General features: G+C 29.7%; 2 protein-coding genes across 3 annotated transcripts in view; one reads left to right on the top strand and one right to left on the bottom strand.

The window, feature by feature from the left end:
- Positions 1 to 1,004: 1,004 nt before the first annotated feature.
- Positions 1,005 to 18,975, bottom strand: part of LOC120776406 (phosphatidylinositol 4-phosphate 3-kinase C2 domain-containing subunit beta) — a 61,176-nt gene continuing 43,205 nt past the window's right edge. The window contains exons 15-18 of the mRNA XM_040107028.1: positions 6,550 to 6,746; positions 4,026 to 4,114; positions 1,764 to 1,913; positions 1,005 to 1,697 (exon numbers count right to left, since the gene is read on the bottom strand). Coding sequence (XP_039962962.1) covers positions 1,518 to 1,697; positions 1,764 to 1,913; positions 4,026 to 4,114; positions 6,550 to 6,746 — 616 coding nt within the window. The 3' untranslated portion in view covers positions 1,005 to 1,517. The remainder of the gene's footprint in view (positions 1,698 to 1,763; positions 1,914 to 4,025; positions 4,115 to 6,549; positions 6,747 to 18,975) is intronic.
- On the top strand, positions 9,307 to 18,564 carry LOC120776407. 2 transcript variants are annotated; one of them, XM_040107031.1, is made up of 4 exons: positions 9,307 to 9,754; positions 9,868 to 10,073; positions 13,491 to 13,575; positions 15,927 to 18,564. In XM_040107031.1, the coding sequence occupies exons 1-4, from the start codon at positions 9,694 to 9,696 to the stop codon at positions 18,419 to 18,421; spliced, it is 2,847 nt and encodes a 948-aa protein (XP_039962965.1). In that variant the 5' UTR covers positions 9,307 to 9,693; the 3' UTR covers positions 18,422 to 18,564. The 2 variants fall into 2 exon arrangements, with proteins under 2 accessions (XP_039962965.1, XP_039962964.1); XM_040107030.1 differs by having other exon boundaries at positions 9,307 to 9,772.

Below are 18,975 nucleotides of genomic sequence, written 5' to 3'. Positions count from 1 at the left end.
TACTATAAATATAATCTCTAAATTTATTTTCTACATTTTCGGATTTATTTTATGAACTAAAATAAAAAAAACTAGTTTTGACCACAAACTAAACATCACATTATACATATTTTTAAATTTGGAAAACAATTGATAGAAAAAATTTAGATATATTATAAATAAAATTACGAAATTTAATCTAAAAATTTTCTAAATTTCTTAAGAGATGAGAATTCTTTTACATAAAAATAAAATTTCGAAATTTAATTTAAGCATTTTTTAATATTTTTAAGGGATGATAATTGTATATTTTAGCAAACAATTACTAGAAAAAATCATTTTCATGTACAAACATAATTTAGAATAAAATTTTTTAAATTTTCGGAATTGTATAAGAAAATTACCTAACAGTATGCCGTGTTAACTCATACTCATATTCACAATTTGAGATAGAAATTGTTTGAAAAAATACTTTTTTAAAAGGAAATAAAATTCCGAAATTTAGTTTTAATATTTTCTGAATTTTATAAGAGAAATTACTAAATAAAACAGGTGAGGATTCTTAATATCAGAAATCTGTAGCTCAAAAAAATATTTTTCAGATATAAATACAATTTCGAATTGAAGATTTTCTTTTTCTTAAGTTGCCTAAAATTATGCAAACTAAAAGTTATATTTTCATATTCACAATTTGAGAAATATTTTTTCTTAAATTTATAAAAACAGTTTTGAAATTTAATTTTATCATTTTCGAATTTGTATATAGGAAAACAACTAAATAAAACTAGTTCTGAGCCTAAAATTAGACATGCAAATCATAAAATTTTATGTTTATGCTCAATTTTTAACGTTTTGGCTTGAACAGGTTTTTAAATAGAAAATGAGGAATTAGAAGTCTAAATGCAATAATTTCGAATTTCAAAAACTCATGGCTAGCGTATAAATTTGTGAAATGTGCTTACATTTAGTAAATGTATCTTCTTAAACCTAATCAGCTTTGTATATTGTGTTGTTCGCTTTATTAATTTTTTTTTGTGTTTTTATTTCTTTCTCATTACCATATGCTTAGTTTGGAATGTTCATTTCATAAGTGCTGTAGCGCAGAGAGAAAATCGTCGAGCAGTCAACGCATTTAAGTAAAGTTATTTATAAAAATATATTTATGTATATGTATGTATGTACGCTTTTATGTAATGTCGTTTCTTTTAGAACCCGATTACTGATTACTGATTACTGCTTACTGGCTGCCAAGCTGCTTCGTATTTATACTACGTATGTGTATATGTTTGTATTTATTTCAATAAGTTCGCATATGAATATGCGTAACTTTTACTCTATCCCTAATGTGCATCCCTGTAGAGTAGTGCTTATATGTATGTATGCGTGTGCGGAAGAAATACAGTTGCCTTGCAATTAGTTTTCACAAAACTCTTTGCATATTTCTGCTGGGGCGGCGAACTACATAGTTGCCGTGCGTTGAATGTACAGTTATAGTAACACTTTTACTTTCATTTGACATTGTGTATACTTTGTGTGCCTCAATTTCTGGTCATCGGACCGAGTCGAAACCAATCGATCAGTTCCTTACGCAGATCGTATTTACATAGATCAATTTGAAAGCCGCCCAGCAGTTCGTTCTCCTGTAGTGTGTCATGTGACCAGACGGTCACGTGCAGAAAGCGGTTTTGTATGTGCTCCAAGGGCATGCGATACTCGAGCTACATTAGAAGTAGATTACAATTTATTTTCACTTTTATTTTAATTAATTTATGTTTCTTATTTACCGTTTCCATAAAACTGGGCACACAGGTCTTCCGCACCACTTTCGTTTTACGTTTCGTCACTTTGGTTGCATCTGGTTTGAGATAGCACTTGACATAGGTATTGGGCTCTTGACCACCTTGCAGCATTGGCAGGCCTTTGGCGTGATGAATCTGTAAATGTGAGGAGTTATTTAAAAAAAATATTAAAAAGAAACAAAATAAAACATAAAAAATTTACTAAAAATTAAATTGAATGACATCCTATGAAAAATGTCCAACAATAAAAAAATTTCTTAAAAAATTTATTTATAATGGAAGTAGAAAAAAATACAACCAAATTAAATATTAATAATATTTAATGAAAATACAAAAAAAAACTCAATTAGAAAATTAAACTCAATATTACATAATCGATAAGCGATATAGAACAAATCAATATAAATCAAAACCAAAATTTTCAAAAAAAACTGTACAATAATTTCATATATTTTTTCTCAAATACATAACCTTTTAATAAATTAAATATTTTTAATAAAATATGAAAAAATCAAATTAAAAATTACTTCATTAAGGAAATAGAAAAATAAAACTAAAATAAAATAAATAATATTTAATAAATATAAAAAAATTAAACTGGAAATTAATTTATAAGCAAATCAAAAAAATAAAATCCAATAAAAACATATAAAAAAATAACACATGATAAATAAAAATACAATTTTCAAAAAAACCTTTTATACCAAAACTAATATTTTCTGTATAATAAATTCATATATTTTTTTCCATAAAACATAACCTTTAAATAAATTAAATATTTTTAATAAAATATGAAAAAATCAAATTAAAAATTAATTTATTAAGGAAATAGAAAAATAAAACTAAAATAAAATAAATAATATTTAATAAATATAAAAAAATTAAACTAGAAATTAAATTATAAGCAAATCAAAAAAATTAAATTTTCAAAAAAAAAACCTTTTATTCCAAAAGTAATATTTTCTGTACAATAAATTCATATATTTTTTCTCAAATACATAACCTTTAAATAAATTAAATATTTTTAATAAAATATGAAAAAATTAAATTAAAAATTACTTCATTAAGGAAATAGAAAAATAAAACTAAAATAAAATAAATAATATTTAATAAATATAAAAAAATTAAACTGGAAATTAATTTATAAGCAAATCAAAAAAATTAAATCCAATAAAAACATATAAAAAATATAAAAAGATAACAAATGATAAAAATACAATTTTCAAAAAAAAACCTTTTATACCAAAACTAATATTTTCAGTATAATAAATTCATATATTTTTTCCTTAAATACATAACCTTTAAATAAATTAAATATTTTCAATAAAATATGAAAAAATTAAATTAAAAATTAATTTATTAAGGAAATAGAAAAATAAAATTAAAATAAAATAAATAATATTAATAAATATAAAAAATTAAACTGGAAATTAAATTATAAGCAAATCAAAAAAATAAAATTTTCAAAAAAAACTTTTATACCAAAACTAATATTTTCTGTATAATAAATTCATATATTTTTTCTCAAATACATAACCTTTAAATAAATTAAATATTTTTAATAAAATATGAAAAAATCAAATTAAAAATTAATTTATTAAGGAAATAGAAAAATAAAACTAAAATAAAATAAATAATATTTAATAAATATAAAAAAATTAAACTGGAAATTAATTTATAAGCAAATCAAAAAGATAAAATCCAATAAAAAAAACTATAAAAAAATAATAACACATGATAATTAAAAATAAAATTGAAAAAAAAACCTTTTGTACCAAAACTAATATTTTCTGTATAATAAATTCATATATTTTACCCATAAACCATAACCTTTAAATAAATTAAATATTTTCAATCAAATACGAAAACATTAAATTGAAAATTAATTTATAAGAGAAATAGAAAAAAATAATGCTAAAATAAAATAAATAATAATATATTTAATAAAAATAAAAAAATCAATTCAATTAAAAAAATTAAAATCAAAATTAACTTACAAGCGAAATAGAAAAAAATAATAGCACAAGACAATTAAAAACAAAATTTTCAAAAAAAAAATGTGTGACACAAAAATTAATATTTTCAGTATAATAGAATCACATATTTTTCTCAACTTGCTTGCCAATGGCTATCGGCATTTTTTTACAAATTCAAAGAAATATTAAATATTTATATATATACATGTCGAACATATACTTGTATAATATATATGTATGTATGAATGTGTGTTATATTTATTTCACTCACCATCACTGTTAAGACACCACGGCGATATTGTAATGATAATTTTATCTGACCAACTTCATAGGGGTTCTCACGCGTTTGCTGCTTGACTTCTGTAATAAAAAAATAAATGTATTATTATTATAATAAAGGAAATTGGAAAATACTATATTATTTAATAGACTATTAGACCCATTTTATACTCGAGCATTTATTTTAAATATGCTTGGTATTGTTTCAAAAACCCGCAAAGCTCATTTAAATTTGTAAATTTTTGATGACTCGTTCGAGCATTTCGACTAGTAACTGGCGAATAACACGCGTGATTTTTTGCGCCAAGGCCTGAATCGAAGCGAGATAGTCCGCATAGACTTTACACTTCACATATCCCCACCGGCAAAAGTCTAACGGTGTGATATCACACGATCTTGGTGGCCAATCGACCGAATTGTTCTCTCAATAAAACTATTGATTGATGCTATGAGTGGGAAGTGACGCCATCTTGTTGAAACCAAATCTCGCTGAGATCGCGAGCTTCAAATTTAGGCATCGGTTATCATGGCGCTATAACGCAGTCTAATGACGGGAACGTTTTCATGCTCTCACCGGTATAATTTTTCGAGAAATATGCGCCGATGATTCCACGGGCCCACACCGAAATGTTGTTTTCCTGGATGAAATGGCAGCCCAATTGGGGAAATTTTGCTTGTTTGCATACCCATTGAGCCCGAAATGGGCCTCGTCGCTGAACGAAATTTGACTCGAAAACGTCGGATCTTCTTGGAATTTTTCAAGAGCTCATAGAGCGAAGGGATGTCGCTTGGAAAGCTTGAGCGACTTCAGTACTTGCACAAGCTGTAGTTTGTACGCTTTCAATCTAAGATCACGTCGTAAAATGCGCCAAGTCATTCCATACATCTGTCCGAGTGGGTGCGAACGGCGCTAAATCGACTCTCCACGGTCTTCGTGTACACACTCAGCTACGGTTGCTATATTTTCTTCGCCGCGTGCTGTACGTGGTTTATTCGATCAAATATTATCATATAATGAATGCTGGATCTCACTCAGTAGACCGATTATGTTGACCATAAGTTGATTGAGGCGCGCGAAACACATTCTTTACAGAACGTGAATTTTCGTAATAAAGTTGAACGATTTTTAAACGTTGTTTAGACTTTGACTCAATAAAAATAACATGACAGTTAGACATGTCTTACAAGTCAACATCAGCTGTTCTATTCTCACTGACGAATATTATTTTATGCTTAGCCTTAACTTTATAACTTACGTAAGTTCAAATATTTGTCGACCTACTAACATATATTGCGCATACAAACATATGTAAATATTCGTTTATTCTTATCGAAAGCAAATATTAACAAGAATAAAAAAACTGACTCTGCTGCGGTTTTATTACGAAATACCGATAACAAATGTCCAGAAAAACAGATTCCAACGGTTGCGTAAGCATTAGCCCACTAGTCGTGACTAATTAAATTCACTAACGAAATAGTACAAGCCGACTGAAAGTGGAACTTGGGGTATGTTTTGTTTCTGAAATTTTTATGCCCGCTCTCAATTCGAGCATAAAGCTTTTTTAATTTTTGCTGGAAGCAAATATATCGCATAATATTAAAAATGGCCGAAAAGACACTTAGAAATCACTTCATTCTAAATGAAACTGTAGTAAAGCTTTTGTCAAAATTGTCTCACAGTTCGAAATTTGAATTAGTCAGTCAGTTAGGAGTTTTTTTTACCTAATTTCTAGTTTGGAAAAATGGCTAAGTGGGGGACGAAGTGGTATCAGTACATTTTTCATAAATTAATCTATTTTTTTGTGCTTTAACCAAGCCTCATTTAGTTAAGGCTCGGAGAAATGGGCTCTTAGTCCACGGGGTCTTTTTTGCAAAGTATAACCGACTATATAAAAATGTATTATACTATATAAAACTAAGTCTCCACAATGCTGGAGTTCGGTGATTGGTTTTGTAAAACACAGCCGATAATTAAAGGGTCGACACTGCCTCGGGAAAGTGCACGACTATTGGGTACTAGAGAAAATCCGACTACACTAAGCGAACAAAGTAGTGAAAGTCACTTTTTATGGTAATCTATTCGGCTGAAAAGAGGAGTGATCACACAAATTGAGTAGACTAGCATGAAACTAGCCGATTAGTTGTTAAAGGTTTTAACCATCAACGAGTTCATAGAATCTTATTAGCGTATCAGCGTCGCTAGACCTGGCATATCTGCAATGGACGATATACTATATGTATTGACCATGCGTAAATATAAATAATAACTAGCGCCTCAACAAAGCCGAATATGGTAGAAGAAATATAAAGCCTAAATTCTTCTAATTTACTTATTTGATTTTTTTGATACGAATTCCTTCCTTAAAAGCACGGGATACACAATTTTTAGTGCCGACCGAACTTCAGTATTCCTTACTTTTTTGTTTTAGTTTTTTTGTTTTTGTTTTTGTTTTACTAATATTATTTCTTGACTACTTCACGTGTCACACGCTTATCAGAAGTTAGTTACTTACCTCTAACTTTAGACACCGTCAACTTAGCCTCCTGCTGATCGCGCAACAAGGGATGGAAGAATGTATACACCAAATCCGAATGCGCAATCTCATCCGCTGAATTGAAGAGTGAGATGAGAAAACGTTGTATTTGTGGGAGGCGACGCTCTGCGACTGTCTTCACATTTGAGCGACCGACATGCATGCCACTTGGTAAACTAAAAGAAATATACATATATGAATAAAACAACAACAATATAGTACATATATATAGTACACATGTATAAATAATAAAAGATAATTGAAAAAAAAAAATAACGGGAAAATCAAATAGAACGAGTAAATTAAAGGCGGATGGAAATTAATTAGTTGGCAGTTGAGTAAAATGTAATAACTGGGCTAATAAAGTTGGGCCGACATAAAAGTGAGCGGTGCGAGCAAGTTAAATACAAAAAGCGAAATTAATATAAAAAATTATAATGAAAACACATTTTATGCGAACTTGTTGGAAAAAAATATTGAATTTAATTTATTATATACCATAGTTCGACGAAAGACTCAGCATAAAAGATCGTTTGTGAAGTGAAATAGCGGTAAATTAGAATCGTTTTGGCGAGATTGATAGGTGAAGGGCACCTGTGACATGTGCATAACTGTTAATGAACAGTAACCGTTAACACAAGTAGATAATATGAATACCTATATAAGATGGGCTAAAATTTAAGGTTATTTTAAAAAACATCGGTGATGAAAAAATTAGAAAAATAAAAGTTATCAAAGTTATAGAGGGTAGGCTAAAAAATTTAAGCAAACAAAAAAGTAAAATAAATATAAAGTAAACTAAATAAAAGACTAACAAAACAAAACAAAAAAAAAACAAATTATAGAAAAATTAATTAAATTAATAAAAACGTTAAAAAATAGAATAAATATAAAATTAACACAAAGAGCATTTTAATGAAAAAATTTAATTAAATTAAATCAATCAAACAATATTAAAACACAAAAATTAATAAAAAATAATTTAAATTTTTAATTTTATTTCAAATCAAAATAAATTAAAAAAATAATAAAAAAAATTAAAAATTAAAAAAAAAAAAAAATAATAAATAAAAATTAAACGAATATAATAAAATATTCTGAATAGTAAACAAATAAAAAAATTTAAATTTAAATTAATTTCAAAAATTAATTCTAAAAAATCATTATTTGGAAAAAAATGTATATGGGGTATTCCATACCAAATCGACCACTTTTGAACCCGACCCCTTTAGATTTTGCTTGAAAAACATTTTTGAGAATTTTTTCAAAATTTTTTGTCCAACTTCAAAAAAGTTAAGAATTTTTCAAAAAAAGGGCTTTTTTATTTTCAAATTAAAAAACATTGTCAAATTTTCAAAAATTAAAAAAATAAAATAAATATAAAAAAAATATAAAAAAAATCGGCCCACTCCGGGATTAGCAGGGATAGTTGTCAAATTAATTGAAGTTTTTTTTGAGGAAAAAAACAAAAATGGCGAACTTCCAAAAAATGACGATTTTACTTAAAAAAAAACCGATTATTTTATGTAATTGATCGTGTTAAATTTTTTTTGTGTATTTTTTCGAAAAGTTCATTCAAAACCAAAAATTTAAAAAAAAGGTCCCCAAAAGTCAATTTCTAGAAAAGTTATGGCTATTTGAAAATAAAAAAGCTTTTTTTTTTTGAAAAATTCATAACTTTTTTTTGAAGTTGGACAAAAATTTTTCAAAAAATTCTCAAAAATGTTTTTCAAAGGGTAGAAAAGGATGGATAAGTTTCAGCAAAATCTAAAGGGGACGGGTTCTAAAGTGGTCGATTTGGTATGGAATACAACACATATGTATATACATATGTATATATAATTTAATTGGAACTAATTAAATTAACTCAAAAACGAGGGAAAGTTAAACAATTTAATAAAAAATATTAAAAATGACTAAGAAAGGAAATATTTTCTATAAAAACTTTGAAACAAAATTTTTGATTTATAAACAAATAAATAAAAATTGAAATTAAAATTAATTTCAAAAAATCATTATTTGAAAAAAATAGCATATAAAATTTAATTGAAGCTAATTAAATTAATTAAAATAACTCAAAAAATAAAGAAAAATAAAATTGAACAAAAAATAACAAAGAAGTTAAATATTTTCTATAAAACAATTTAAAATAAAACAATTTTCGAATGAAAAACAATAAACAAAAATTGAAATTAATTTCAAAAATTAATTTAAAAAAAATTATAATTTAAAAAAAATATATATGTATATATATATATATATAATTTAAATGCAACAAAATAAAAATGTAAAATAGTAATACTATTAAAAACGTTAAACTAATACTTTATTAAAATCAAAATTGTTATAAAATCCCTCAAAGGAAGTAAAAACCCTACCCGAAGCATTAACGTGAATGGTAATGAGTGAACAGTAATGAGAATTTGTAGCTAAAGAGTAAAGCACAAATGCAAACGTTTTTATTAACAATTCGTGGTACTGGTTAAAGTCAAAACAATTGACGTTGAGTAGTACGCTGTAGTTGTTGCTCTTGTTGTTGTTGCCAAAACAGCAGTTAACAGCCAAGCAAGCAGCCAGCCAGCCAGCAACTCCGAAGCTTTTGTCATTCGATTTGAAAAACGCGTACGAGGCAGACACGCCGAGCGAGCGGCAAAGTCGAGTAACAGTAACAAAAATGGTATTGACAAAAAAATAAAAGTAAATGACAAAAACAAAAACAAAAAATACCAACTAAGCATAAAAAAGTGCAAGAACAAATTTTAATTGATTTCTTAGATATCAGGGCGTCAAACAAACAAAAATAATTAAAATAAAAGCTGTAATAAGCAAAGTAGCGGTAACAGAGTGCGACACTTTTAGCAAACGTGATATCAATTTAAAAAAAAAAAAATAAAAGCAAAGAATCACAAAATTGAAAAAAATTTGCTGCGTTCGACAAGGCGAAAGTGTTCAAAATTACATATCTACACACATACAAACACACAAAATGTATGCATGTGTGCGTGTGTAGTGTAGTGCTCAAAAATGCTCTGACGAAACTTCAGAACGCAATGTGAAATATCAAAATTATTTAGCAATAAAAATTCAATTAGAAAACAAAAGTTTTGAAATTATAGCAAAATTATGGCAAAACTCGGCAATATCGATACAACTGGTATTGGCGGCGTCAGCGGCAGTAGCGCAGGTGGGCTATTAACAACAAGTACAACAAACATTTTTGTTTTCTGCTACAAAATCAAACTAAATTTATCAATTTGTTCCACAAAACAAAAAAAAAAATTTAAAAAATAATAACAGGTCATGATGACGGTCTCTTTGCCATGCTGGCATGTGTTGGCGTCTTCATTTGCATGATCTCCACATTGGTAGGCATAAAAATTTGGTGGTTCAAGCATCGACTAACATTCGACCATAGCCGTACGAGCAATGGTGCGGCGGGTGGTGCCACGCCTACTTTGCCGTTACGTACGCGTAGCAGTCGGGAGAAACGCATGTCACAAGAGGTAAAACAGTGAAACAAATGCTGAAGAGCGCAAACGAAATTTTTGAATATACAAGTAGAAAAGGGAAAGGGCACTGTAGTTGGGCACTCGGGGTCTTCTTCAGGCAGCTGCTTTAGGCTTACAAGATTTTAATTATTTTAAGCAACTCTTAGTAGTTTACGCCTAAGTTTTGAACGAAATCTAAAATTGGCGATTAACTTTACGAAGTTGGTAGTTGAGAAATCAAATCGGAACTAACTCAGATTAATACTTTTAAGGCTAAATTATTTTTCGCAAAAGTTTTGTTTAATTTTTTGCAGTCTTTTCGAAGTGCTAGGCGTTGTTTCGAAGTTTATAAGAAATTTAAAAATTTGGATCTAATTAATTATGTTTAATTTGAAAGCACATTTTTTCAACTATTTCTTCAACTATTAGTTTAGACTATTTCTGGCAAATGCGGTGCATTGGTTTTGTTGTTATAATGTTCGTTTTAAAGAAATATTTTCAATATTACTTACATAGCTCGTGCATGTTAAGTCAAATCAAATTCTCATCAGATAGGTTGATCTATATCTAAAACACTTGCAAAAGCAATATATCAACTGTTTTTTCTAAGTTTATTAAAATCAAATACATTGTTTATCATTTTGTCCGATATATGTAATGAAATGTAAGGTTGACATTAATGTGGTTCGCGCCAAAGAAACTGGCGCAATTCGAGAAAATACGTATGTCTCATATACAAACATATAACATTTCTAACTAATATTTCAAAAGTTTTAAGCTACTTTTCGGAAGTTATACGAGCAGCTTTTGGGATCATATGAATTTTCAAAACTTGTTTATCTCGCCAAATGAACTCAAATTTAGTTACCTAATTCATTTTAGCTTTCATTGCATAGCACAATTCTATCTACTTATCGATTCTCTACTCTTATGTAGCCGTCGGAAATTTTTTACGAAAACGATGCACCGCCAACATCGTCTCAATCAACAACTCTTCGCATAAGTTCCGTGTTTTATTGTGCGTCATTGGAAATTTCCGAAAATCACAAGCTGAATTTTCAACTATTAGATAATGGACAATTACGAATTTGCATCGATAAACAATAAAGTGTTTGGCGAATTAATGGCTTTGTGATAATAAAAAAAAGAAAGAAGAAAAAAATGGAAAAAAGTACAGCAAAGGGTTTGTTTAATATATATAAGTTTTGAAGAACGTGTACCTAAAATGCTTTTGAAATATGACAGATTTATGATGTGCTATGATTAAAAGAATATAATGATTGTGGTAATGACATTTGCAAAGTCTCGACAAGCTTGATAACGCTTATAGCGTAGCTCGGGTTCAACAGACTTTAGTTTGTAGATATAATCTGAATCAAAGCTAGTGAAGATGTAAGTTTGTAGATATAAAATTAAGGTTCGAATATTTTTTTGAACAATCATGCAAGGAGAATGCTTCAAAAGGAGTTGGTAATATAAACAGATATAATTCTCAAATCCTAAAGATTTGTGTAGATACAAGTATTAAGCCATGAGGTGGTGAAACTCTTGTTTTAAATTGTTGAAGCTCCTATTGTCTCTGAAATGCTTAAGGTTTGGTAAGTTCATACCTGGCGGAAAAGGCATATTTACAATCAGCAGACACTAAGATAGACTTAAGGCGAAGAGAAAATGAAAAATCACGACAGTGGATGAGGAAACCAGCCGTTATAATCAAAATTATTTGGAGAATGTTTTGCTGCTCTGCACAAAATGACAATTTATTTAGAAAAGTAGAGAATACAGTTTACGACGATTTTGGGTTATAGAAAAACAATTTTTAGAAATAGTATTCAAAAATAGTTGTTCAATTCACAACCTGTCGTAAAGCATCGTAAATCGTATTTTTACACTTGTTTTTTTATAATTTTACGATGCTTTACGACAGGTTGTGAATTGCTCAAGTATTTAAAAAAAATATTTTAAAATATATAAAAATATAACCGCAAAATTGAAATGTACAGAAACATGATCTCAAAAATATATATAATAGAAACTATATAAAAAGATATAGTAGAACTCATATATATATATTTATAACTTGGCACTTCAAAAAGTTCCAGAACTGAAATCGCGTAAAACTCTAAAAACAAATAATCAAAATACAGTTATTGTTTTACTAAAAACAAACAAAATGAGTTCGAATTCAAACCTCTTCAATATAATAGAAATACATATTTTCAAACGATCCACTTAGACTGTATTAGCAGAACTGATTAACATTTTACGATTGTAAAAAGCTTATAAATCTGCATAAATTTTATGGTGATAAGAAATATTGATAAAAAATGTGAAAAAGGTGGAGTGGCAAATGAGTTAAAAATTGGAAAAATATAAATTTTTGAAAATTTTGAGGAGGGTCTGGTATATATAAACATATATGTATGTATATGTACATAGTATATACGTGTATATATTTTGTAAATAGTTCCGCACTTATATTCCATATAAGTATTTCTCCAGCTCTGTGACGCATTGCTCCACACACATGCTCATCATAGCCAGCACACACACCCAAGAGTGCGACAGAAGCTTACTTCCACGCCGTGCCTGCCACTTGCCAACGGCTGTAAGGCAAAGCTAAGCAAAACAGACTTTATTAAATGTTTTCTTTTGCCGATCAACATATGACTGGTTATATGCGATATTTATGATACTCATCTATTTATAAACGGACGGACAGACAGGCAATTGGTGCTTTCAGTCACAAAAGTGCGTGTTGGGGAAATTAAAGCTTCGTCGCACTTTGATTTTGATAACACAAGTTAATTGGTGTGCGCCTGTGTATGTATTGTATTTCGTAATATACATGTGTATGTGTATGTAAGTACATGTACTTATGTACAAGCAAAAAATGCAACAAAAAAGGAGAAGCAAATGTACCTGCCTATTACGCTGATTGGTTTCGCTTATCAGCGGCGGCGGCGGCGGCGCTTTGCAAGCGTTTTATCGCTTTGCAGATATATTTACATAGTTCTTATTGTTGTTGCTATTGTCTTCTGTGTTTTTAATTGTGCAAATAGAATGTGCATTAGTCAGATTTTCGCTAAATAATTTATTTCGTTTGCCTTTTCGATATTTGTTGATTATTTATAACGGCAATTAGTGCATTTACATATGAGATATATACATATACAAGTATATGTGTATATATGTATGTACGTACATATATGTATATGTATATTATATATATATTATATATACAAGTATATATGTATATTAGTGTGCCACAAATAAAAATTTAATGATTTTTTTAACAAATCAAAAATATATGAAAGTTTAAGAGTTGAAAAAAATAAAAATAAAATTAATTTTTGAAGCACCCTAATGTACTTATTATGTATATTAATATAAACAATAATGGAATGATAATTTGCTTTTGTTCTTTTGTAGATACGTGAACCCGTTGAGGTTCACGGTGTTTTTCGGCGCCGACAAGAGGATGATTTGGACATTGTGCCAACAAAACAATTGCCGCGTATGTATTTTTTATCTAGTCTAAATGTGCGTGTGTATATATTTCTTTACAAATGTATATGCATGAGTGTGTTGTGGGCGTTTGTGTGTATATGTACATATATGTAAATGGGGAATTTTCAAATATGACAAATTGTATAGTATAAGCTGATATTCACACGAGCTTAAAATTTGTATTATCAATTACAGTAAGCTAAAGTTAAATTAAACAGTGATTTAAAAAAATGGAAAATTTTTTGGTTTACAAATTGGTAACACGAAAATACAAATATATTTACAAGTCTTAGAACGTTGCTTTTTATTTTTGTATATTTAAAATAATATTGTTTCATTGAAAACAAGTTTTATATTCCATTTTTGAACATTTATGTTAATTATTATTTTTCTTTAATTTTAACTATTTTTATATCAATTAAAATAATTTAATTTTTATTTATATTAATTTTATGTAACAATCATTTTAATGAAAAATAATTATGATTTTTGTTTTGTAAAAATTCAAAAACTTATACAAGTATGTTCATAATTTTTATGCAACAAAAGTATTTTTAAATTATTATTTTTTATTAAAAGTACATAATTAAATATACTATATGTTTAATTAATTTTATGTGACCATTATTTAAATAAAAACATACTTATGATTTTTTTTTGCAAAAAAATTCAAAAAACATATTATTATTTGCACATTTATTACTCAACCGCACTTGAATTTGATTTGACGCGAAGTTTGAGGAAAAAACGGTGACAAAATTGACAAAGCCTACTATGGACAGTTACAAAAAATGGTTGCCATCCAAAAATAAGCGAAAAATAGTTTAAAAATTCAAAAACATACATCGCAATACCTTTATTTTGTACTTTTGTATGGTGGTAACTTTTATTTGCACAGTACTGTATATATTATTTATATTTATATATATATTTTTTTATTTTTAATTAATTTTACGTCATAATTATTTAAAAAAAAAACAACTTTTATAAAAATTAAAAAAAAACATATGCACATTTTTAAATTTGTTAAAAAAATTTGATATAATGATAATTTAATTTTTAACCAATTATTAACTAATTTAAATTTATGTGACCATTATTTAAATAAAAAATACTCTTATGATATAAAAAAAAAATTAAAAAAACATGTGGTTATATATATACATATATATATATATTAATTTTTAATTATTTTTACGTCATAGTTATTAAAAAAATAAAATTTTTATGAAAATTTAAAAAAATCATACATTTTTAAATTCGTTAATTTGTTTGTATTTAATAAGTTGTATTTTTAACCAATTATTAACCAATTATTAACAAATTTTTATATTATTTAATTTGTAATACTAAATTGATAAATATAAAAACTGTTTGCATTATTTTTTATCATTAATAATGTTTTTTATATAAAAACTTCAATATTGAATACAGATGATTACACTTTTTAATATTAATATGTTAAACATAAACAATTTTATATTTTAAATATTTTTTAGTGTTTCGTTTTTATGTAATTATATTTGTCATTACTTTTAAATGATAATTAGTGTATTTTTTAATAAACTTTTCAACTTTATTTTGAAAATTTTATTGGTATTAAAAATACAAATTTGTATATATAAATAAATTTTATACAAAAAAATGTAATGAAACTAAAAATTGTACCCAAAAAAAATTTTAATTAAACCGAATTCATACAAATTTAAATTTTTAACGTTTTATTGAATTATTTTTAAGTATTAATTTTGTGCCTTTCGTAACAATAATATCTAAAACAAAATTTAAATACTATTATAATAAAATAATTGTTTTAACAAAATTCCTAGTCAAAAGTATTTTATATTACATTTCTTATTATATTTTACAACATTTATTTTAAGTTTTAATTATACTGTGATTTTTCATCATTTTATAGTTTTGATTTTTTACGAATTTTTATTAGCAGTTTTTATTATTTTTCATTTTATTACATTTTTTTTTTACATTTACTTATTTTTATTTTTATTTAACATTATTTACATACATATATTTTATTATTGTATATATTCTTTTTAGATTAATTTTAATTATATTTATTTCATTTAATATTTTATTTTTTTTTTTTATTTCATTTTTTTACAATTTATTAATTTTATTTGATTTTCATTTATTTTTTATAGTATTTTATTTTAAGATTTATGTTTACATTCATTTTTTTCCTTCCCATTTTCATTATTATTTTATTTTAATTTGTTTGATATTTTATTTCTTTTTATTTTATTTTTATATTCAATTCAATTTTTTTTTTACTTTTAACATTCCTTTCAACGCAGTATAATGTAAAACTTATTCAATCTTCTTTAATTTCTTTCGCAGCCGTTCGCATACGGAACCTCTCTCAAAGCACACCCTCACTTTTTCCACTACCCCCAACACGTCGGCAAGAGCGTGTTCGCAGTGCCATCTTCGAAGAATATGAGCCACCTACACGTGAGCCACCACGCCCACCGATCGACTCACCACCACCACCAACGCGTGAACCGCCACGCCCCCAAATCGACTCTCCACCGCTGCAACACACACCCACCATAAGTCTTGTCGAAGAAATGCCCACCTTCGATGAACTGGAGGAGAAGTACAGGCAAATGGAGCTGAATGAAGCGAAAGAAAACGAATTGAATACCGAAGGTGGTGATGAGAGTATACTACGTGTGCGTGAATCACCACCACTACCACCGAAACGTCTCTATCGTAACTCAAGCAAGGAAGCGAGCAATGCTGCGGCTGTGGGTATGCATAAGTTCGTGAAGGCCAAGTCACCATCGTTAGACACAGTAGGAACGCTACAAAATTTGAGTGAACGGCGTGCGACCGGCTACCTAAGGCCCGACGAGGTCGATATTAATGTGAGACTTGCTGAAGTGCAAGATTTGAAGGCAATGCGAGCGCACAGTGTAGAAGAGTTCGGCGAACGTCGACCAACCGGTTACATTAAGTACGAGGAGATCGATACGGATGGCTTGGATGACTTCCGCAATAAATGGGATTCATTGCAAACGAACTTAGGCGCAGAAAGTCCCATATCCAATGAGAGCTATGATCGTAAAACCTTTGAAACCATGCACGGGCACAATTACGATCACCTTAATCGTGTGAGTGCGGGTGAGTTAAGTAAGGTTGCCGATAGCGCGCCTGCCACTTTCAAAGATGTTGGACGCGGCGCAAACACAGCAGCGCGTTTTAGTTGGCAAACAGATGAACACTTGGCGAACAAACAGGTGAGGCCCGAATCGCAGGCGAGCATCGATTTCACCAGCGACGAAGAGTATGCCGAGGAACTCGATGGTTTGAAGCCACAAACGATAATGAAATCCGCCACGGTAGCTGACTCTACTTTCGGTGGATACGAGAGTGTGGAGCAAGTGCGACCACAAACGCCGGAAGTGGCGTATGCGCCTACGCGTGTGGTGAAATTTGCGAACGCAGAGTTAGGTGAGCATGAGACGCTGCTCTCACACACTTTGGAAGAAGAGAAAGATACTTTGAAAATGCGACGGCCAACAGGTTATGTCCGCACAGTGAAACCCGAAGAGTTATGGGACGAGATGGAAGCCAATATAAAACAAGATGAACGAGAAAAACATCTCTGGCTTGAAATCGAAAAAGATGTCAACCTCAATCGAGATTTCGCAAGCAATATTGAGGAAGAATTCGATAAAATAAGACATTCATACGAGGAAAACGAGGCAGCGTTCTTGGAGGGCAATAACAGCTTGAAACGCGTACCCAAACAGGTGCTGATAACGACGCCCGAACCCGAAGGCTTTGGAAAAAGCATCGACGAAGATTGGGCGAGTTTTGAAAACTTGAGTGATGACAAATCTAAAAAGGATGCAGGAAAGGAAGCCGGCAAACAAGTCGTACAATTCAAATTATCAGACTTAGAAGACGCTTACGATAAAGAATCAGTACTACGTACAGAGCGACGCCCAACCGCTTTTGTGCGCAATACCAAACAAATACAGCGTGAACTGTCGAACATCGACGACGAAGACGAGCAGGCAGCCACAACACCGCACTACCAGACGAGTACAGTTGAATTCGTGGATGAGGCCAATGAAAGCGCTACTAAATCACTCAAAGAGCGTCGCCCCACGGGCTATATGCGCCCACAAATATCTGATTTGGATGAGGATTATGTGCACGAGCACAATAAAGACAGCATTTTCGAGCCTGTCGAAGAGCCACTAACCGCACAGACCGAAGCGCCTGTGCGCCCACGTACGCGTCAAAAAGTCACCTTCGATTTCAGTAACACAGAGTACTTTCAAACACCGCCTGACAGCGAGGAACAGCAAGCGTTAACCAGCTTTTCAACATCAAAGTTCGCCGGTAACGATAGCGACATCACAGCCGAAGATGAAACGGCGGCACATAATTTTCCAAAACCAATGCAGCGTATTACAAAAATCCATTACATCGCCGAGTCGGCTAACGATGGTAGTAACATTACACAAGATGAAGCGCTAGCACGCACCATCTCACCAACGCCAGTGCCGTTGCTTTTCGGCACACAGGTTTCGCTTGAGCAAGCCGAGACCGAAATAAACGATAACTGGGCAGCGATACGGCAGCGCCGACAAATCACTACAACGTCTCCGCAGCAAACGTTAACACCGATACTTATAAATGCGGACGAGCCTCCAAAACCGGCCTACCGAAATCCACTCGCCCAAGCATCAACGGTACAAAGCGTAACGCTGATGGAGGAACGTGTCGTGACGCAGCAACAAATGAGTACATTCCAACCGCATGCGGCGGCGCGTCATCAATACTTTGAGCAGAGCTATTACAATTCAACGGAGGCTTAGAAGCGAGCGGGATAGATTTAGAAGAACAAGAAGATAATGCAAAATGAAATGGGGGCTTACTTAGCACGGAAAAGTATTAAATGTAGTTAAACCAAAGTTAGGTTTTAAAAATACATACATATAATGTGCCAAAAATATATTTACAGACGTTTAAGTGAAATAAAAAAAATAAATTTATGACAAAAAATAATATGAAGATGCTTCCCTGCAATAATATTTGATATGTGAGATACTCGAACAGTCGCATCATTCAAGGTAATCTACTAAAACAGATCTTGTTAGTTAGGATAGGTTCATGCGAACAGCTGAAAATATTGTATTAAAATTTATTCCATTTGGGTAGAGAAAATGCTAAAGCAACAAGTTGATCTGCTAACAGATCGTACGAAGTTAGGTCGCCTAAAACCTAATTATACTTGTAGCCTTTATACTATAGCGTATTTTAAGTTTACCACGAAGTCTATAAAACCCAGAAACCCGGGACCCTCCGATAGCCCTACTTAGCGACAGTCAAGCGGCACTGAAAGCAATCCCTACTGGTGCAGGAGTGTAGA

Source organism: Bactrocera tryoni, chromosome 5 (assembly GCF_016617805.1).
Source record: "Bactrocera tryoni isolate S06 chromosome 5, CSIRO_BtryS06_freeze2, whole genome shotgun sequence".
Taxonomy (NCBI): Eukaryota; Metazoa; Arthropoda; class Insecta; order Diptera; family Tephritidae; genus Bactrocera; species Bactrocera tryoni.
Note: the sequence above shows the minus strand (reverse complement) of the source record. Positions and strands in the feature narration are given on the sequence as shown.